At 40.0% G+C, this 21,208-nt stretch overlaps 1 protein-coding gene across 1 annotated transcript in view; it reads left to right on the top strand.

Annotated features, from left to right (window-relative positions):
- Taf2 (TATA-box binding protein associated factor 2) overlaps window positions 1-21,208 on the top strand; it is a 108,602-nt gene that overhangs the window by 74,643 nt on the left and 12,751 nt on the right. The window contains exons 22-24 of the mRNA XM_045144174.1: window positions 3,053-3,162; window positions 9,473-9,702; window positions 12,680-12,785. Coding sequence (XP_045000109.1) covers window positions 3,053-3,162; window positions 9,473-9,702; window positions 12,680-12,785 — 446 coding nt within the window. The remainder of the gene's footprint in view (window positions 1-3,052; window positions 3,163-9,472; window positions 9,703-12,679; window positions 12,786-21,208) is intronic.

Here is a 21,208-nt window from a genome sequence, read left to right as displayed (position 1 = left end):
AACCTAGCATTCAGAACACCTAAGTTTATGGGGGATACCTGAATCAAACCACCACACAATGTAAAGCAAAATCAGTGGCGCATGCATCTAAAGTTTGTTTGCAGTGGCTGGAGACTTTGGTGTGCCCAGTTTCCGTCTCTTTTCTCCCCCCCCCCCCTCTGTCTCTTCTATCTCTTTGCTTGCAAATAAATAAAATATTTTTTAAAATCCCTGCATGTGCATATAAAGAAAAACAAAATTTTTTAAAATACATTTAAAATTCGTACCAAGTTATAAATGTATACTCTTCATTGCTATTTCATTGGCAATTTCAAAAGTGTCTTGAGAGCACCTGTACAAATCATGAACATGGTTGTGGTAGTTGTGATATGTTTGTAATGAGCTGACTGTGACCTGTGACTATGAAGTTTAATAGTTGGCCCCTGTTTAGTATTTATAGTAGTTTAGAAAGCAGCTGGACCGAAACTTCTTATCTTACCTTTTTTTTTTTTTCTTTTTTGGTATTTTTTCCAAAATAGGGTTTCACTCTAGTCCAGGCTGACCTGCAATTTACTGTGTAGTCCCAGACTGGCCTCAAACTCACAGAGACCCTCCTTACCTTGGCCTCCCAAGTGCTGGGATTAAAGGTGTGTGTCACTACGGACAGCTTTTTTGTTGTTTTTTATTTTTTGATTTTTCAAGGTAGGGTCTTCTGCTAGCTCAGGCTGACCTGGAATTCATTATGTAGTCTCAGGGTGGCCTCGAACTCAGTGATCCTCCTATCTCTGCCTCCCGAGCACTGGGATAAAGGTCTGTGCCACCATGCCTGGCTTTTTTGTTTGTTTGTGTTTCTTTTTCTTTTGTTTTATATGGCCAGCTTTTTACTTATCTTCTTAAAGCCAACTAAAAGAAATTTAACAGCTAGGCATGGTGGCATACACCTTTAGTCCCTGCACTCAGGAGGCAAACGTAGGAGAATCACTGAGTTTAAGGCCACCCTGAGACTACATAGTGAATTCCAGGTCAGCCTGGGCTAGAGCAGGACACAACCTCAAAAAAGCAAAAGTAATACAGCATTAATACACTCTTAAGGAACAACCTTGGGGTGCTGAGGCAGGAGGATCACTACAGCTCAGGAGTTTAAAACCAGCTGTGCACCATATTAAGATGCTCTTCTCTAAAAAGCCATTCACATTTTAAATGATGTTCTTTATCTGTAACGTGCATCTACTCTTAGAGAGGAAGAGATTGTCCTTGTCTGTAGCAGTGACAAAAGGTCTGTAAATCTGTAAGGATTTGCACCTCCAGTCATTTTTGTTTTTATTTATTCATTTGAGGTACGGTCTTGTTCAAGTTTAGGCTGACCTGGAATACACTATGTAGTCTCAGGGTGGCCTTGAACTCAGAGCAATCCTCCTACCTCTGCCTCCTGAGTGCTAGGATTAAAGGTATGCACTATCATGCCCAGCTCCACTTTTCGTTTGTTTGTTTGATTTGAGACAAGTTCTTGATATATAGTCCTGCTGGCCTAGGTCTTACAATGTACCATAGGCTGGTCTCTTTCCCTCTCTCAAATAAAAATAAAATATTTTAAAAGAATCACAGGAGAGAGAGAGAGAGAATGGGTGTGCCAGGGCTTCCAGCCACTGCAAACAAACTCCAGATGCGTGTACCACCTTGTGCATCTGGCCTACGTGGGTTCTGGGGAATTGAACCAAGGTCCTTTGGCTTTGCAGGCAAGTGCCGTAACCACTAAGACATCACTCCAGCCCCCTCCTGTCATTTTTAACTGATCTTAAATTATATCTAAAGCCACAGTTTGCCTTTTGTTCTTATAGCCATTTAATAGTCTTAAAGTGGACTTTCATTTCACGTCCCAAGAAGATGCTAACACACTTCCTATCTTTCACTTTTACAGATATGATATTGCCGCCAAAATGGCTAGATAATTTACACTGCAACTCAGTAAGCCTAGCCTTCTTTCTTTCTTTCTGTGTCCCAGATAGAAATCTACCCACAAATCAGTGTAAATATTTCCCAGATTCTCTTTTTAGATATGTTTTCAGTTTTTCTTCATTGTGCCCTCTTTTCAGTGAAACAGGAGATGTTTGGGGATCCTGTGGTAGTGGAGGTTAACAGTGTTGCTGTGAAGATGCTTGTCTTCCTTGACTCTTCTCATTGTCAGCTTTGTTTGGGTTCTTTGCTGTTTGTCTGTCTGTGAATCTTGATATATAATCAGAGTACTGGGGTTCTAGGCATGCACTTCCATGCCCTGCTCAGCCTCAGCTTGTTTTGAAGAAACCTTTGTTGTATGCTCCATCTTTAAAATCCTTGATGTTCACATTCTAACAACAATTTTATTGGAAACTTTAATATATGAACATACTCAAAATTGGTCATATTCCCATCAGGCTATTTCACTCTGTCCCCTTTTATCCTGTTCCACTGAGGGTTCTCCTTGGTGGGGTTGGTAATCACTGTGGAGTAATGAACATACCAGTTGGTTCAATGGAGAGGACAATGCCTCACAATAAGCTTTCCAACTGTGTGATTATATTCTTTCTCCCCCTCTTCCACAATGTTCCCTGGGCATCGGAGGGCATGTTAGAAGTCTCGTTTAGTGTTGAGCTCTCAGCAGGTTCTTATTTTCTGCTTAGATCCATGGTTTGCACTTTGATAATGAAGTTTATCTTCATTTTATGGACTCAAATGTAGACCTACTGCCTATGCTTGATTTTTCTATGTCCTATCTTAAAGATTTCCATAGTTTACATACCAGGTTGTTGGACCATCCGTAGTAGAGTGGAATAGTTCAGATTATTTAGTCAGATTGTAGAAGACCTTATTATATAGGTGATTTTAGAAAAGAAAATCCATCAGAAGTTTTTAGTAAGAAATAAAAGAGTTAAGCCTGGTAAGTAGAACTAGGCCCAAAACTAGAGACTTAGAGCAGAGGGATGAAACAGAGGGAAGGGATTATAACACTTTAAAAGTATTTCATGACGTCTCTTACTCATCCATAAGTCGGGATATGGTCATCAAAAATTCGTTTATTTATTGTTTTCTCTTGTAGACATAAGATTCTAAACATGCTGACTAAAAACCCTCCATTTACAAAGAACCTGGAGTCTCCCTTATGCAATGAAGCCCTGGTGGATCAACTCTGGAAGCTTATGAATTCTGGTGAGAAAACAGGGTTTAAAATATATGCATATATTGGGCTGGAGAGATGGCTTAGCGGTTAAGAGCTTGCCTGTGAAGCCTAAGGACCCCGGTTCGAGGCTCGGTTCCCCAGGTCCCACGTTAGCCAGATGCACAAGGGGGCGCACGCGTCTGGAGTTCGTTTGCAGAGGCTGGAAGCCCTGGCGTGCCCATTCTCTTTCTCCCTCTATCTGTCTTTCTCTCTGTGTCTGTCGCTCTCAAATAAATAAATAAAAAATTAAAAAAATATATTAAAAAAAATATATGCATATATTTAGAGTGTTTTCATTTTACAGCAGTTTTCAATTTTATAGTATATTTAAGAACTGAGGATAAGTACTCTTATTTTTTTAATGGAAGAAGGGATTTATTGAAGCTTTCTTTTATTTTTTAATGGGATATCACATGTTGACAACATGGTTATGATAATATTTGTTAAGAATATGCTTACTTTGTAGTTGAGGAAATGAAAAACACCTAATTTTTGTGAAATGTTTCAAATGGTTAAGGGCTGTAAACCCGAACTTTCCTAGTCTTTCCACTTCTTTTCCATAGCCACTGAATATCCTTTCCCAGGGGTGTCCAATCTAGGATAGCAGGTACACACAGAGTGATAGATGACCTGTACTTTAGAAAGTACATACTGTTCGACTTCTCAGAGTGTGTGGAATCTCATAGTGAATGATGTCAGGAGGTAGGATGACATACCTGAAACCAGTTTTACAGGAGCTCTGCCTTCTTTCCTTCTCCTAAGTTCTATAATACTCTATTACAAATCTTTCTACGCTTAAAAAAAAAAAAAAGAAGAAGAAGAAATAATTTTATGAGATGGTCATCAGGTAGTTTTAGAGAATCAAATGCATAGAGATTTGCTTAATTGGATTTAGACACTAAGAAGAAAAAGTAGCTATTAAGCCGCATGGTGGTACACACCTTTAATCTCAGCACTCAAGAGGCAGAGGTAGGAGGATCGTTGGGTGTTTAGGGCCACCCTCACACTATTTAGTGAATTCCAGGTCAGCCAGGGCTAGAGCAATATGTGACCTCAAAAAACCACAAAAGAGAGAGAGAAAGCTGTTGTTCGATGTTTGGAAATAGCATTTAGGCACCTGAAATTTGTGTGAGGCACGTGAACTAAGAAATGGCGCTCATGGGTTTTTAGAAAATTCATGTGCCAATTCATATAATGACACTATCCCCCCAAAACCCCCAAAAAATAATAGATAAAAAAAGAATTTCCCTGGGGTGGGAGTTATAGCTAGGAGACAGGTACAGAAGCAGGGGCTGTTGGTAACTGAGTCAACATAGTGATCCTATTCTAGAAGGAACACTTATCAGGTCCCAGACCACCTTGTCTCCTTACACCTCTTGTATGTCATGATGTAAGTTCTCCATTGAGGCAAGCACTCTTCAGCCCTTCTTGCTTTGAAAATGCATGAACACACTGAGTTCTATGCGTGTAGGAATCTTATGGGCATATCAGATATCTAACCTATCTCTGCTTTGTAGTTTTTCAAGGTAGGGTGTCACTCTACTCAAGGCTGACCTGGAATTAACTATGTAGTCTCAGGGTAGCCTTGAACTCCTACCTCTGCCTCCCAAGTGCTGGGATTAAAAGGCGTGCACCACCATGTCCTGCTTCTAACCCATCTGTTACTTTAACTTCCTTTATTTGAAACTTTTTAGTTTCAACATTTTATTTCTAAACATTTCTAATTCAGGGCTGAGGAGATCACTCAGTGGATAAAGCCCTTGCCACTCAAAGTGGAGTACCTGAGCTCAGTCATTCCCCTGGTCCCATGGAGAAGCTGGAGCCCTGGTGGGTTCTGTAATCCCAGCATGCTGATGGTGAGATGGGATGCAGAGGCAGGTGGATGTGGGGGCAAGCCCATGATGAGCACAGCACTGGAGCCAGAGTACAGTGCAAGGAGCCCTGCTGCAGATGAGGTGGACAGTGCAGACAGACCTGATCAGAACATTGTCTTCTGACCTCTATGTGCATGCTGTGGCACATGCCCAACCTTGCTCATACACACAAAAATAATAAAATAATATTTTTTAATTTTAAAAATTCAGAAAAATTTGAAGATGGGTAAAAATATTCAAATGGTCTTATTTTTCAGTTCATTACTAGTTGTTACATTTTTAAATAAGTTTTTTGTTTATTTTCATTTATTTATTTGAGAGTGACAGAGAGAGAAAGAGGCAGATAGAGAGAGAGAATGGGTGCACCAAGGCCTCCTTCCACTGCAAATGAACTCCAAATGTGTGTGCCCCCTTGTGCATGTGGCTAACGTGCGTCCTCAGGCTTCACAGGCAAGCGCTTAACCACTAAGCCCTAGTTGTTGCATTTTTAGCTCATATATGATCTCTTCCATCTCTGTAACTACAAATGTAATAAATACATGTATTTGTTTATGTGTGTTTCTATACACTTTTCTTAGTCGTTTGAAAATAAATTCTGTCATGATCCTCTTTCCAAAATACTGCAACATATACTGCTAAGAATAAAGATGAAGATATTCACAATAGTATTATCACACCCAAGCCCATTACATACCTCATATTTAGACTTCCTTGATTGTTTCTCAAATGGTGTGAAGCTTCCATTTAGCTTTTAAATTGCTAATCCTCCCACAGATAATAAAATTTTTTAAAAATAATTTATTTGAGAGAGAAAGAAAGAGAGAGAATGAATACATCAGGGCCTCTAGCCACTGCAAACAAACTCCAGACTCATGCACCACCTTGTGCATCTGCCTTATGTGGGTCCTGTAGAAGTGAACATGGGTCCTTTGGCTTTGCTGGCAAATGCCTTGACCGCTTAGCCATCTATCCAGTCCCACAAATTGATTTTTAACTGAAAAGATCACATTGTCCAGGGACAGTTCTTTTTATAAGTTTCACACATTTGTTCATTCACTACTTTACAAAAAAAAATTTTTTTCTTACTGTTTATTCCTGTAAGTTTTCTATGTCTTTTTTTTTCACTACTTATTTCTTAAAGCACTGTCTGTTTGTCACTGTATGTTCTGTACAGAAAAATGCTTTTTGTCTTAACAGAAAGAGAGACATAGCGAAATTATAAAATAAAGTGAACATTCTATTCGGGAAACCTAAAGTATCAGTTTTGTTCCTATGTGATAATATAATAGGCATAGAATATTGGTAGAAGCAAGACACAGTAGGAACCCTGATGAAGATGAGGTTTTGTATCATAGAAACTACTGGGAAACTAGAAATGAAGGACACAATACAAAGTGAAGGGAGGAATTTGCAGTGAAAATCCATTTTCCTTCTGTAGAATATGTTGGCACTTCAGTGGTTAGAGATACCTTTATGCTTGTATACATTGATTACTTGCATCATTTACATATATAAATATTCCATCATGGGCAAGTTATCAAATTCCTGGGACCTTTTTTTTGGGGGGGGGAGTTGGGTTTCGAGATAGGGTCTTGCTCTAGCCCAGGCTGACCTGGAATTCACTATGTTGTCTCAGGGTGTCCTCTAACTCAAGGTGATCCTACTTCTTCTTCCCTAATGCTGAGATTAAAGACGTGTGCCACCATGTCTGGACTTTTCTTAACAGTGGCTGGAGGAGTTAGCCTCTGTGAGGTAGGGTCAGAAATGTTGATGGGTAAACCACAGTGTGGCAACTCAAAAGCCAGTGCAGGTGTGGTCAAGGGAGCCTGGCCAGTACTCAAGCGGTGGGAGACCTTGGCATTGTCAATGAGATTAGTTTCCTGGGAATGCCAAGTTCTGGAGTCACAGAGGCTCCCATCCAGATTTCACAAGAAATCCTGTGAGGCCAGGTGGTATGAGACCGAGTTAGAGCTCCTGCAGGCAGTCCCCGCACACATTGGTGCATAGTGCTGCACAGCTGAGCCCCAGGAGGCCCGGGATGTGGCAGACAGTAGGGAGGTGTACTGTCTATTGAAGAAAGATGCTTGCAGTGAGTGGAACCAGCTGGAGAGAGAACATGGGCTGTAAAGAGCGAGACCATGGGGGCCGAGCTGCCCCACTCTTTGCAGCTCACATCTTAACACCACTTTCTTAGATGTTGAACACCAAGATCTGCAGAATTTGCTCTTCTGTTCCTCCATTTTGATTGGGACTGTTTCCTCTGTACCATTGTACCTCATGTGTAACTTTCTTTTTGATTTTACAAGGGCATAGTTAAGAGTTTACCTTGATTATCAGAATAGACTTTATAGACACAGACTTCAGAACAATGTTAGAACTGCTAAGACTAGCCAGGTATGGTGGTGCATGCCTTTAATCCCAGCACTTGGGAGGATCACCATGAGTTCGAGGCCACCCTGAGACTACGTAGTGAATACTGGGTCAGCCTGACCTTCAGTGAAACCCTACCTCAAAAAAACCAAAACAGGGTCTGGAGAGATGGCTTAGCATTTAAGGTGTTTGCCTGCAAAACCAAAGGATCCCAGCTCGATTCTCCAGGATCCACGTAAGCCAGATGCACAAGGGGGTACATGCATCTGGAGTTCCTTTGCAGTGGCTGGAGGCCTTGGTGTGTCTTCTCTCCCTTAACTTCTTTCTCTCTCTCTCAAATAAATAAATGAAATATATTTTAAAAAAAAAAAAAAACCCTGCTAAGACTTTGGGGACTCTTGGTCATGGTGAGATGGACATAAGCCTTGGGGTGCTAGGATTGAATATTATGGTTTGAATTTATAATGTTCTCCATAGGCTCATGCAATAAGTGCTTGGGTCCTAGGCGGTGGATACGTCAAGAGCTTGGGCCTAGCTGAGGAAGTAACTTAGCTGGAGTGGGGGTGTTTTAGAAGGTTCTACCTAGTCCCCAGTCCCTTCCTCCCTCTACCTCATCTTCTCCCTCACCATGATTCCAGAATCAGCAGAGTCAAGGGTTGTAGACTGAAACTATGAGCTAAAATAAATCCCTCCCTCCCTCCCTCCCTCCCTCCCTCCCTCCTTTACTTAAGGTGTCTTGGCATGTATTTTGTCACAATGAAGAAAAGCCTAATAGATTTCTCTTCCATCTCTACAATTCATAAAACGGGCTTATTTGTTTCTGTACTCCTCATCAGAATCACTGCTAGATAATTTATTTACTAACCCTACTGTGTGTTGCTAAGAACCTCAGAGTTTAATGTGTATGATGTCCTAGTGTATATTGCTAAGAACCTCCGTTGAATGTGCATGATGTCCAGAATGTGTCGTGGTGTCTTCTTCCCTTTCTGCCTATCCTTTTCAAAATGATGATCCTCTTGAAACCACAGTTCTTAGTCAGAGTGGAGTATTTATAAGGGCTACTTTTCTCACTGAGCAGTTCCTTATTCGTGTGTTTTAAATTCCCCAGATCATTATAAGTTTCACCTAGAATCCATAGATTGTAGCCCTAGGTGACAGGCTCGTTTTGTCAAGTCATTTGTATTTGGCTGCAGTTTCTACCTGTAGTGCTGTCCTGGGAACACAGAAAAGTGAGAGGAGAATTGCTGTCAGTGTGCTCTGACCTGTCTCTGCTGCAGGGGAACATCTCAGACCAATATTCTTATTCTGGGGGAAAAATGAGACCCAGAGAAATAGAAAAAAATTGGCCTTTAGTCTTCAAATTAGTTTAAACTAAATTTTTACTCAGGTAGCCATCTTCTGGTCAAGTGTATGATTACCACTTGCCACATCTCCCCCCTTCCCCCCACCGAGGTAGGGTCTCACTCTGGTCCAGGCTGACCTGGAATTAACAATGTAGTCTCAGAGTGGCCTCGAACTCACGGTGATCCTCCTAGCTCTGCCTCCCAAGTGCTGGGATTAAAGACGTGAGCCACCACACCCGGCGTACTTGCCACATCTTTATGGTTTGTGTACTAAGGAAATATTTAAGAGTTGGAGGTACTGGCTCACACTTGTAAATCCAGCATTCATGAGGCTGAGGCAGGAGGATTGCTTTGCGTTCAAGGTCAGTTTGGTCTGTAGAGTTGAAACCATCTCTCTAAGTTCATTAAGTCATTTCCTTATTCACTCTAATAAATACTTTGTACAGGAGAGTACTTTGTAGTAAGTCCACATTGAGAATGATGTTATATCAATAGTTGTATATTTTCTTGGCATAGTTAAAACCCGAGTGGGTAAGTTTGGAGGTGGGCTTGTGTGGTGGCACCTGAAGGCTCAGGGCTGGTTTGTAAGAGACAGCCAGACAGGGTTCAGGGAGTAAGTGAGGCTTAGGGCCAGAAATCTGCTCTATTCGGTGATTTGTACTAAATGTCTGAAATTCCAAAGGTATGTTAATGAAATTTCTTATCTCTCCTAGGTACTTCACATGACTGGAGGTTACGGTGTGGTGCTGTGGACTTGTACTTCACACTTTTTGGCCTTAGTAGACCTTCCTGTTTACCCTTGCCAGAGCTTGGGCTGGTTCTTAATCTGAAGGAGAAGAAAGCAGTCTTGAATCCTACCATAATTCCAGAGACCGCAGCAGGCAACCAGGAAGCTGCAAGTAATCCAAGCAGTCACGCACAGCTAGGTGGATTTCAGAACCCTGTAAGGATCTTGTGTGTTCCAGTAGCTTTATTACATACAACTACCTTGAAGAGAGCATTTCTCCTGTGAAATAGTGAATTTTATAACCAGTAAGACCATTGTGATATTTTAAAAATTTTTTTAAAAATTTGTGGGGTGTGGTGGTGCATGCATTTAATCTCAGTACTTAGGAGGCAGAGGTAGGACAGTTGCCATGAATTCAAGTCCACCCTGAGGCTGCATAGTGAGTTTCAGGTCAGCCTGGGCTAGAGCAAAACCCTACCTCAAAAAAAAAAAGAAAAAAGCAGTTTTTACTTTATTTGAGAGAGAGAGAGAGAGAGAGAGAGAGAGAGAGAGAGAGGAAGATAGACAGAGAATGGGCATGCCAGGGCCTTCAGCTGCTGCAGATGAACTCCAGATACATGCATCACTATATGCATTTGGCTTACATGGGTCCTTGGTAAATGAACCTGGGTCATTTGGCTTTGCAAGTTAACCTTAACCTCTATGCCATCTCTCCAGCCCTAAAACTATCTGTATTTCTTTATTTGTAAAGAGAGAGGGAGGGAGGGAGGAAGGAAGAGAGTGAAAAAGAAAATGGGCATGCCACATGGGTCTCTTGATGCTACAAACTGCAGACACACGTACCACATTTTGCATCTGGCTTTACATGGGTACTAGGGAATCAAACTCAGATTGGCAGGCTTTTGTAAGCAAGCACCTTTAACTGCTGAACTATCTCCTGACTTAACTGCATCATTTTAAAACCTCCTAGCTATCATTTTTTAAAGCATTTTACAATTCATAAAATGCTGCTGCCAATCCATGTGCTCTTTCTGTGGTGAAATAGTGATTTACCATAGAATTTCTTCTCTAAGAATAGTTCTCCTATTATGTGTTACCTATCTTGTCTTGTTCAAGGCAAGCTGTCTGTAACAGAGGCCTGTCTTGAAGCCGCTTTATGTGATACCTAGCACAGCTGTGAACATCTGCTAAGTGTCTGGCTCCTGCTTGATGCATAAGAATGAATAACTGAATGAACCATCAAGTAAAGGAGTAATCTGATGATGTGGGAGGTGATGGCATTACATCTTAAAATTTTCTGGTTTCTTTTGTGTTTGCTTTCAGTAAATATTCCTTTCAAATTTCCAGATTAAAAAAAAGGAAGTAAGAGAGGGAGGGAGAAAGGAAGGGAGGAATTCAGATACATGTTAGTTAATCTTTTTCTTGTGAAGGAAGTTTTCCAGAAACAATTTTCTTGCTGATCAAAAAGTGTCTGCAATACTTCAGGCTTCATGTTTCTCCAATATTTAGACCAGATTTCTTGCCTGGAAGTTCCCTACTGATGTTTTAGTTAAACTTTTAAACTCAGATTCCTTTTATAATAGAAACAGTTATTTTAAACCTTGCTTATTTACCTAAATTTATCTGAAATACAATCACATTGATTTGTTGTGAATTTAAAATGTGTCTTTGAGTTTGTTTTAGGAAGAATCTTAATGGAGAAAAAGAGAGTCCTTATAAAGAGCTTTCTTAGTTCTAAATATTTTCAGAGCTGTGGAGAAAAATATGTTTATAATTGTTTTTTAAAGATTTTATTTTTATTTATTAGAGGCAAAGAGGGAGAGAGTGTGAAAATGGGCGTGTCAGGGCCTCTAGTCACTGCAAATGAACTCCAGACACATGCACCACCATGTGCATCTGGCTTACGTGGGACCTGGAGTCCGGAGTCTTTACAGGCATGCTCCTTAACTGCTAAGCCATCTCTCCAGCCCATGTTTATAGTTCTTGCCCACATATGTTATTTATCCACAGTCACTTCTCAGTATGAGAGGAGAAAGTGACATCAGAAGATAGAGTCTTTTGGAAAATCTCTAAGGTTCTTTTAAAAGCTTTAACTTTTCCAGAAATCAAGAATAGGAAAGGGCTCTTAAGAGATTTATATCCATTGCTGATAACTTTTAGCCACTGGACATGTTCTAATCTACACGGCTGTTATAGTTATTTAATTTATAGCTATCAAATGAGCTATTTCTTTCCAGAAATCTAATTTTCATCTTGAATATTGCCACAGGAAGGTAATCGCCCTGCCAAGGGAGCAGGGGAGCATTATGTACCATATGAACTCCTCAGTACGGAGTGAAGAGGAAGGTTGATTTTAGCACTGGGTTGTCATTAGAACCTAGTCAAACACTGGAGAGTATTTATGGATTATAGCAGTTTAGTGACACTCAAAATCAGAGTAAGAAATACAGGTTCTGGCCAGATGTGGTGTGCACGCCTTTAATCCCAGTGCTTGGGAGGCAGAGGTAGGAGGATCACTGTGAGTTCGAGGCCACCCTGAGACTACATAGTGAATTCTGGGTCAGCCTGAGCTAGAGTGAAACCCTACTTTAAAAAACAACAACAAAGCCGGGCGTGGTGGCGCACGCCTTTAATCCCAGCACTCGGGAGGCAGAGGTAGGAGGATCGCCGAGAGTTCAAGGCCATCCTGAGACTACATAGTGAATTCCAGGTCAGCCTGAGCCAGAGTGAGACCCTACCTCAAAAAACAAAAAACAAACAAACAAAAAAAAAACAACAACAACATAACAAAACACTAAAATACAGGTTCAACTTGTATTAACAGTATAGGACATTTTGTCAACCTTTCTGAATAATTGCCATAATTTTTCCTTAGTAGGAACATCCAGGACAGATTAAATCATAAAAGAACCAACATGTCTTTCTAAAATATTTCAACCAATTATTGAACTTTCTCTATGCTTCTGCTCCATTTGGGAGAGGAAGCGCATGTACGCTTTCCACTGTAGCACACAACTGCTTCCCCCCACATTACAGTTACACTCATTTATAACTGACGTTATAAATCCTCATACAGCCTTTCAAGGGGAAAAAGCAGAATATCCTATGACCTCTGCCACTTTCCCTGACAGCTGTACCAGAATGTGACATGATGGTGCAGTTGCCCCATGATTGATTTGTCTTTGTGCTTTAGTTTTCATGCTCGCAAGAGGAGGAGGAGATTGATATGGACACTGTGCATGATAGCCAGGCCTTCATTTCGCATCATCTGAACATGCTTGAAAGGCCATCCACACCAGGTAAGGTGAAGGTACCACAGTCTGTGAGGAGATGGGGAGTGGTCACGTAACATTGAAGATCATTTGCACTGTCTTCAGATGCATAACTAAAGTTTTAAAGTAGCCAACTGAACAACCTTAGATTCCATCAGTCTACCATATATATATACACACACACACACACACACACACACACACAGTGTTTCTTTTTAAAAATTTTATTTATTTGCATCTGTGTGTGTGTGTGTGTGTGTGTGCGCGCACACACACACACATACACACTGTGGACATACTACAGCCTCTTGCTGCTCTAAGTGAATGCCAGGTGCTTACTCCCCTTTCTGTGTCATCTTGTGTGTACCCATGTGTAACATGTGACTTTTTTTTTTTTTTTTTTTTTGGTTTTTCAGGGTAGGGTCTTTTTCTAGCCCTGGCTGACCTGTGGCTGGCCTTGAAATCTCAGTAATCCTCCTGCCTCAGTCTCTTAAGTGCTAGGCATGCACCACTACACCCAGCCAGATATCCCTCTTACTTTTAATAATGTAACTATAAGTACATAGTTAAATTAAAATTCTTTGAAATAAGTCACTGTGATCTATAACACTTTCTGTCTGCCTGCTCTACATCATTCATATCATAGACTCACATCTACTTCTCAAATGTTGTGTTTTTAGTGCTTTATAAAAACATGTGTGTGCATGTGTGCATACATGTGCATATGGAGGTCAGAGGACAGCCATGGGTGTCATCCTCAGGACTACTGCCTACCTCCTTTCAGGCAATGTCTCTCATTGGTCTGGAATTCATCACTGAAGCTAGATTGGCTGGCCAGTGAGCCACAGGGACCCTCCTTTGTCTGCTTTTGGTCCTGGGATTACAGTTGCATACCACCACACATGGCCTTTTTTTTTTAGGTGTACACTAGGAATCAAACTCAAGTCCTTAGGCTTTTGAGACAAGGTCTTGTGCTGCAGCCTAGGTTAGCTTTGAACTTGAAGCAGTCCTCTTGCCTCAGCCTCTCAAGTGATGGGGCCAAATATCATGTTCTCTTTTAGAAAAATAATTAAGGCTTTAAGGAACTGGTGCACCATATGTGTGTGACTTTATTTATTGTCCGGTTTGTGAGCATTTAGGTTATTTCTTTTTTTATTTTTTATTTTTGTATTTGTTTATTTTTTAATTTTTATTAGCATTTTCCATGATTATAAAAAAATATCCCATGGTAATTCCCTCCCTCCCCCACCACACTTTCCCCTTTGCAATTCCATTCTCCATCATATTACCTCCCCATCTTTAGGTTATTTCTATATTTTACTTTCTGTAGGTTATTTCGGCACTGGGATATCTTCATACAAAAGATTTTTTTCCTTTATCAAATTATGTTCTTTTTATCCAAAATGCATTGTTGCTAAAAAATTTGTGCTAGACATATGGTGTACTTATCTTTAGATTTTCTTGCCTTATGAGAAGTTGTGTGGACATTCTAGCAGGGGAGCACAGCTGCTGCTATACTCTTGACCACAGAATTGTCCTCTTCTGTGGGGGAGGGTTGTCCTCTGCAACCTATTCTGCTCCACTGGGAGGGACCACAGGGAGTTGTGAGGTTTGGAAGGGGTCACCTACCTACTGAGCAAGATCAGCTGGTCAGTCCTGGTGATCAGTGAGGTAACAGGTGTTACAGCCAGACGGCCCTCACATCTTAAGATGTTCACACCTCTTTTTTGTTGTTGTTGTTGATTCTTACTTATTTATTTGAGAGTGACAGAGAAGGAGAAAGAGGCAGAGAGAGAGAGAGAAATGGGTGCACCAGGGCCTCCAGCCATTGCAAATGAACTCCAGACGTGTGAGCCCCCTTGTGCATCTGGCTAACATGGGTCCTGGGGAACCAAGCCTTGAACTGGGGTCCTTAGGCTTCACAGGCAAGTGCTTAACCACTAAGCCATCTCTCCAGCCCTTTGTTTTTTCACTTTTACCCAAGTAAATTTTTATCAATATACCTAAACACATTTTTAGAAAATCGTACAATTTATCATAAAACATAAATTAAGATACTTGTTGTTTAACATACTTGGTAGTGTTCATGAAGTATACAAATTATCTGTAAGCAGAAATCCAACAATGGTGAAAATGGATCATATTATAAGTAAGACATACTTTGAATCCCTGAGTGTCTTATTTCTACCCAGAACATAAGCAACATTTTTTGTGAATGAATCTTTTCATTTGTTATTCCATTGCATGTGTTGTTAATATTTATCCAAAAGTGAAAACTCAGGGAATATAGAATCTCAATGTCCCTGAGAATTAACTTTCAATTATTATAAAAGCCAAAGAAAACTTTAGCTTAGAGGTTTTGTGACTATGACATGTGAGGTTCTTCCTCCTTGTCCCTGGTTGTACCCTTCGATATACCCTCTGATTTACTTTAGGTTGGCAGTTTGGATATCAGCCTCAGAAAGCTTCCATGAAGAGTTTACGTAATAGTCACAACCTTGATATGCTGCTGTATGACAGCACAGGCCCAGGACCAGGGCAGAGCGAAGTGCAGCAGAAGTCAGCAGGCATCCTGCCACTGTGACTGAGGTGCAATTCACACTGAGCACTTCTGTCAGTTTCTGTCTCATAGGAATGTATTTTCTAGCCAAATAAACAACAAGTGGTAACCCTGTTTGTATACTTTGGTTACCCAGGGAACACAGAAATCCATGAGAGTAAAATGTACCACTATTGATCCAGGCTGCAAGAGAAAGATGAGCGTGCTCCCCGTCCTCTTCCCGCCTGGCACGCCCACGATCTAAGAAGATGTTCAGCCTCTTGTTAAATGTTGACAGAATACGTTTTAAACCCATTACTGTCATAAGCATAAACAATTTTTTTTGTTGTTTTTTTGAGTTAGGATTTTGCTGTAGTCTAGGCTGACCTCCACTATGTATGTATTCACTATGGAGTCTCAGGGTGGCCTTGAACTCACAGTGATCCTTCTACCCCTGCCTCCCGAGTGCTGGGATTAATGGTGTGTGCCCCCACACCTGGCGTAAAAAAGACTTTGATAAGACTTGTGTGTAAGTCATGAAATACAGTAATGTAACAAGTAAATTGCATTATACTGTCCACATGGAAGTTCCTGGAGGCTTTTGCCTGTCCTTTTATGCTATAGTTTCTGTCTTAAATTTTCTTTACCTTCATCTCTTATGCTGTTATTCTTTATAGCATACCACATGGTTATATCAGTCTGTTTCATTGCCCAGGGATTTTTGAATTTTTATGCAAACAGTATAATGTTGTATGTGATGAAATTAATATGCAAGGAGCTGATGCTTCCCTGTACCATACAACATTGTTTGTAAAACTCATGTTGATGCCTAAGTTATAATTTATTACTTGCCATTTATCAAATTTTGTGTGTCTGTCATAGCACTCTTAGCCATCTGTGTCAAACTTTATAACTGTAAAATAATAAATGTAGGTTTTTAAAATGCATTTTTCCATTATGAGTTTTCTTCTTGGGTAGCTTTGCTTTTTTTTTTTGGACTGTTTGAAAATCATAGTCATATTCCATAGTGGTTGTCTTTTAATATATTTTTACATTTGAGTAGGGCATTTTTTGTTTTGTTTTTTTGAGGTGGGGTCTCACTCTAGCCCAGGCTGACCTGGAATTCACTATGGAGTCTCAGGGTGGCCTCGAACTCTCTGCGATCCTCCTACCTCTGCCTCCCGAGTGCGGGGATTCAAGGTGTGTGCCACCACACCAGCTTGAGTAGGTTTTTTAATGTGTTTTTTCCTCCTTTTACATCTGTACTATAGTATCCATGACTCATCAGGTTTTACATTTTGTCTTTTTTAGTGTTAATGAGGGACATGAGTTCCTTCCTAGTATCTAGCAATCTTATGGTGAGCTAGTAGGGTTTGAGAAGTAGTTCCAGGTTGAGTATAACAAAAATCCCTGGGCCTGAACTCTTTGGCACATGTAAATGTTAGATCTTAATTAACACGTTGCTATTCTGCCAATTTAAGTGTTAAACTTGAGTGGAAATGTTAAATAGACAGTTAACTCTCTCATGCTCCTGATGATAGCCAAAGTAGTGACAACGTAAGTGCTAAACTCACCTTTTAGAGAGATTCCATGCTCCAGGTGATGGGCAATGCGTAGTGAGACAAAGCTGCCAAAAGTGAATTTCCTCTTTTTGCTTTTTTATCTATTTTTAAAGTCAGCATGCTAAATAATAGGTTTCATCATACATTTTTTTTTATTTTAATGAAAGAGATAGAGAATTGGCATACCAGGACCACTAGCCGCTGCAATCAAGCTCCAGACACGTGCATCACTTTGTGCTTATGTGGGTTATGGGGAATCGAACCTGAGTCCTTATGCTTCGCAGACAAGCCCCTTAACTGCTAAGCCATCTCTCTAGCCCTGCATTTTTTCCTCTCCTTTTTTTTTTTTTTAAATGGGTATACCAAGGCCTTCAGCCATTGCAAATGAACTCCAAACTCATACCACCTTGTGCATTTGACTTTACATGTAATGAGGAATCGAGTCTTGGTCCTTTGGTTTAGCAGGCAAGCACCTTAACTGCTAAACCACCTCTCCAGTACCCAGCCCTGCATTTTTGCTATTATACTCTGTTAAATTCACCCACCTCCCTCACTGCTCTCCCCTTTGCATCCTGGCATTTCTGGCTGGTGCCTTTCTGTTCCAAGTGGTAGTATACTCTTCTGCTTTCATGTCACTGTATTCCACTACTTTCTCTCCACCTAAACTCTCATCCTTCCCTCTTCCCTTGTAATTTTGACATACTGACATGAACATTATTATGATCATGTGATTTCTATCCTTAAATCTTTTCATGAGTTGCCTTACATTTAATGAGTTTTGTATGTTGAACCTGAAGTTGAAACCAACTTGGTCATGGTGTTTGTTTGCTTTCATGTGCTTCTGAAATCAGTTTGCATGAATTTTATTAATAATTTCTGCATCTGTGTTCATTAGGGAAATTTATTTTTGTTGTGTTCTTATCTGGTTTTGATAGCAGAAGAATGCTGACTTTTAAAAAAATTTAATTGATTAATTAATTTTGCTTTTTTAAGGTAGGGCCTCATTCTAGCCCAGTTTGACCTGGAATTCACTATGTATTCTCAGGATGTCCTTGAACTCACGGTGATTCTCCTACCTCTGCCTCCCGAGTCCTGGGATTAAAGATATGCACCACCACACCCAACTAATTTTATTTTTTTATTAACAACTTCTATGATTGTAAACAATATCCCATGGTAATGCCCTCTCTCCCCCCACTTTCCAGTATGAAACTCCATTCTCCATCATGTCCCCTTCCCCTCTCAGTCAGTCTCTCTTTTATTTTGATGTCATGATCTCTTCCTCCTATTATGATGGTCTTGTGTAGATAGTGTCAGGCACTGTGGGGTCATGGATATCCAGGTCATTTTGTGTCCGGAGGAGCACGTCGTAAGGAGTCCTACCCTTCCTTTGGCTCTTACATTCTTTTGATCACCTCTTCCACAATAGACCCTAAGCCTTGGAAGGTGTGATAGAGATATTGCAGTGCTGAGCACTGCGGTCACTTCTTTCCAGCACCATGATGCCTTTTGAGTCGTGCCAAGGTCACTGCCATCTGAAAAGAGAAGGTTCTCTACCAAAAGTGAGAGTAGCATTAACATATGGATATGAACATTAAGAGAAGTGCTTACTGGGCAGTTTGATAAGCATAGTATATACATTTAGAATGCTGATTTCTTAGAATGACTTTGTTAGTGTTCCTTCCCTTTCTGTTTTGTGGATAAGTTTGAGGGTTATTCGTATTAGCTTCTCCTTATGAGATTGCTAGAATTTGGCAGTGAATCCTTGCACTCCTGGATGGATTTTTTTCTGGGAGACTTTTTATTATTGCTTTAATGTCATTTATTATCATGGACCTGTTTAGTTTTTCATCTTTTTCATTTAGTTGTGGATGATTATTTCTAGGAATTTATTCAATTCTGTACTTTTCCAATATTTTGAAACAAGAATATCCTAATGATTTTGTAGAGTTCATTCAAATCTGTTGTAACTTCCTCCTCTTTTCTTTTTCTTTCTAATTTTGTTAATTTGTGTGTGTCTCTTGGTTAGTTTGACTAGGAGTTTGTCAGTTTTGTTTAGTTTTCAAAAATCCAGCTCTTTGATTGACTAATTTTATGTATTCTTTTAATAACCTCCATTTTATTAATTGATTGTTATTATTTTTTCTGCCCCCCCCCCCAAGACAGGGTCATACTCTTTGGTTCTAGGATGGCCTTGAACTCACAGTGATCCTCCTACCTCTCTCCCAAGTGCTGGATTAAAGGTGTGCGTCACCATGTCTGGCTGGTTTTTATTATTTCTTTCCATGTACTGCTTTTGGGCTTTGCTTGTTCTTGTTTCTCTAAGACTTTGAGATACAACATTAGGTTATTTTAGATGCCTCTGCTTCTGTTATTGAATGTTTCATAACTAGGCACTCTTAGAACTGCACTAGCCATATTACAAAGATTCTGGTTTCACTGATTCTAGTGATTTAAAAAAATCCTCCCTGATGTCTTCAAGGCACACTGGTCACTCATGAGCTCAGTCTCAGGCTAGAGAGATGGTTTAGTAGTTAAGGCACATGCCTGTGAAGCCTAAGGACTCATGTTTGATCTCTATTCAGATCCCATGTAAGCCAGATGCACAAAGGTGACACAAGCGCAAGGTTACACATGTGCACTAGGTGGCGCAATAACCTGGAGTTCAATTGCAGTGGCTGAAGCCCTAAGAAAAGAGTTCAGTCTACATGTGTTTGTATAGTTTCTTTAGTCTTGTGGTATTGTTTTTTAATTTATGTTTTGTGCTCTCATGCAAGAGATTATTTTGATTCTTCAGTTTTTGTTAAGACTTGCTTTGCACTCTATGATGTGATTGGTTTTAGAAAAGGTTCCATTAGTACTAAGAAGAACATGTTTTCTGTATATTCTGGATTGAATATTTTATTTGTATCTGTCAAGTCAGTTTGATCTGTGGTGTGGTTTAACTCAGTTTTTTCTTTAGTAATTTTTAGTGTTGCTGACCTATCTAAGATGGGAATGATGTACTGAAGTCATCCACTATTACTGTGTCAAAACCTGTGTGACCTTTATTGACCTTTATGTCCCTTTATTATTTCCTTGATGCAATTGGAAGAAATAACATTTGGTGCATGTCCCTTTACAATTGTAACTTCTTTAAACAAACATTTATTTTCGAATGTGTATTTGTGTGTGTGTGGGTGTACGTGTGTGTACACATTAGGGCCTCTTGCCACTGCAAACAAGTGGCAGGTGCTTGTGTCACTTCTTGCATCTGACTTTACATAAGTGTGGGTGATTGAACCCAGGTCAGCAGGCTTTGCTTGCAATTGCTTTTAGCCACTGAGCCATCTACCCAGCCTTAAATAATAGAATGATTTCTTACTGAATTCTTATTGAATTCTTTCCTTAATTAATATGTAGTAGCCTTTTTTGTTTTTATTGACTGATTTTAAAGTTTACAGATAACAGAATGGCTATACCAACTTTTCAGCTTTCATTACCCTGAGAGTTTCATTTCCATTCTGTGAGTCTCAGTCTGTGGGTGCCTTTACCAGTGAGGTGTGTTTCCTGAAGATAGTGGCCAGCTGGATCTAGTTCTTTAACCCAACTATCCAGTCTGTGTCTCTTTATTGGTGAATTGGGACTACTTATTAATTTTTATAATTTTATTAATTGTCTTTCTGGCTGATTGGCTTGCTTGTTCTTTTCATTTCGGCTCCTGGCATTAGGTGTTGGCTGATATACTGTGTTGAACATGGTTTCTTTCTAGATCCCTTTCTTTCATGAAATTTATACTTTCTTGTGATCTTATGATTGAAACATATCTTTTTTCCTCCTGTGTATGTAGTACTGCTTTAACTATTTTCTGCACTACTGGCTTGGTGGTCATGAGCTGCCCTGGTTTGTCTTGTCTTGAAATACCTTTTAGTCTCCATCAATTCTAAAAGATAGCTTTGTTAGTTGGCAACTTTGAACTATATCTTCTTGTGTTTTCTTGGTTCTCAGGGCTGCTGATGAGACATTTTTGTTACTCTGATGTAAACATATCAAATGTCTGTGTGGGTGAATTGGCATTTTCACAGTACAGCTTTTATTTTATTTTATTTTATTTTTTGGTTTATAGTTTTGAATTTTTCACTATAAAATGTCATGGAGAGGTTTTTCCTCCAGTCATGTGTTCTTGGCCTCTAAATGCCTCCTCTCGTGTTTGGGTGTCTGTTTCTCTAAATTTGGGGGAGATTTTCTACTATAATTTCATTAGATAGATTTTCTATGCCTTTAAGTGTTTAATTCAGATCCCTGTGTTCTTTGGCTTCTTAGACTCGTTCTCCTGATTTTATGTCAGAGTTCTCGTGCTCTGTTCATAC

The sequence above is a fragment of the Jaculus jaculus genome, chromosome 2 (assembly GCF_020740685.1).
Source record: "Jaculus jaculus isolate mJacJac1 chromosome 2, mJacJac1.mat.Y.cur, whole genome shotgun sequence".
Classification (NCBI taxonomy): Eukaryota; Metazoa; Chordata; class Mammalia; order Rodentia; family Dipodidae; genus Jaculus; species Jaculus jaculus.
The sequence above is the reverse complement of the archived record's forward strand: the minus strand, read 5'-3'. Positions and strand labels throughout refer to the sequence as shown.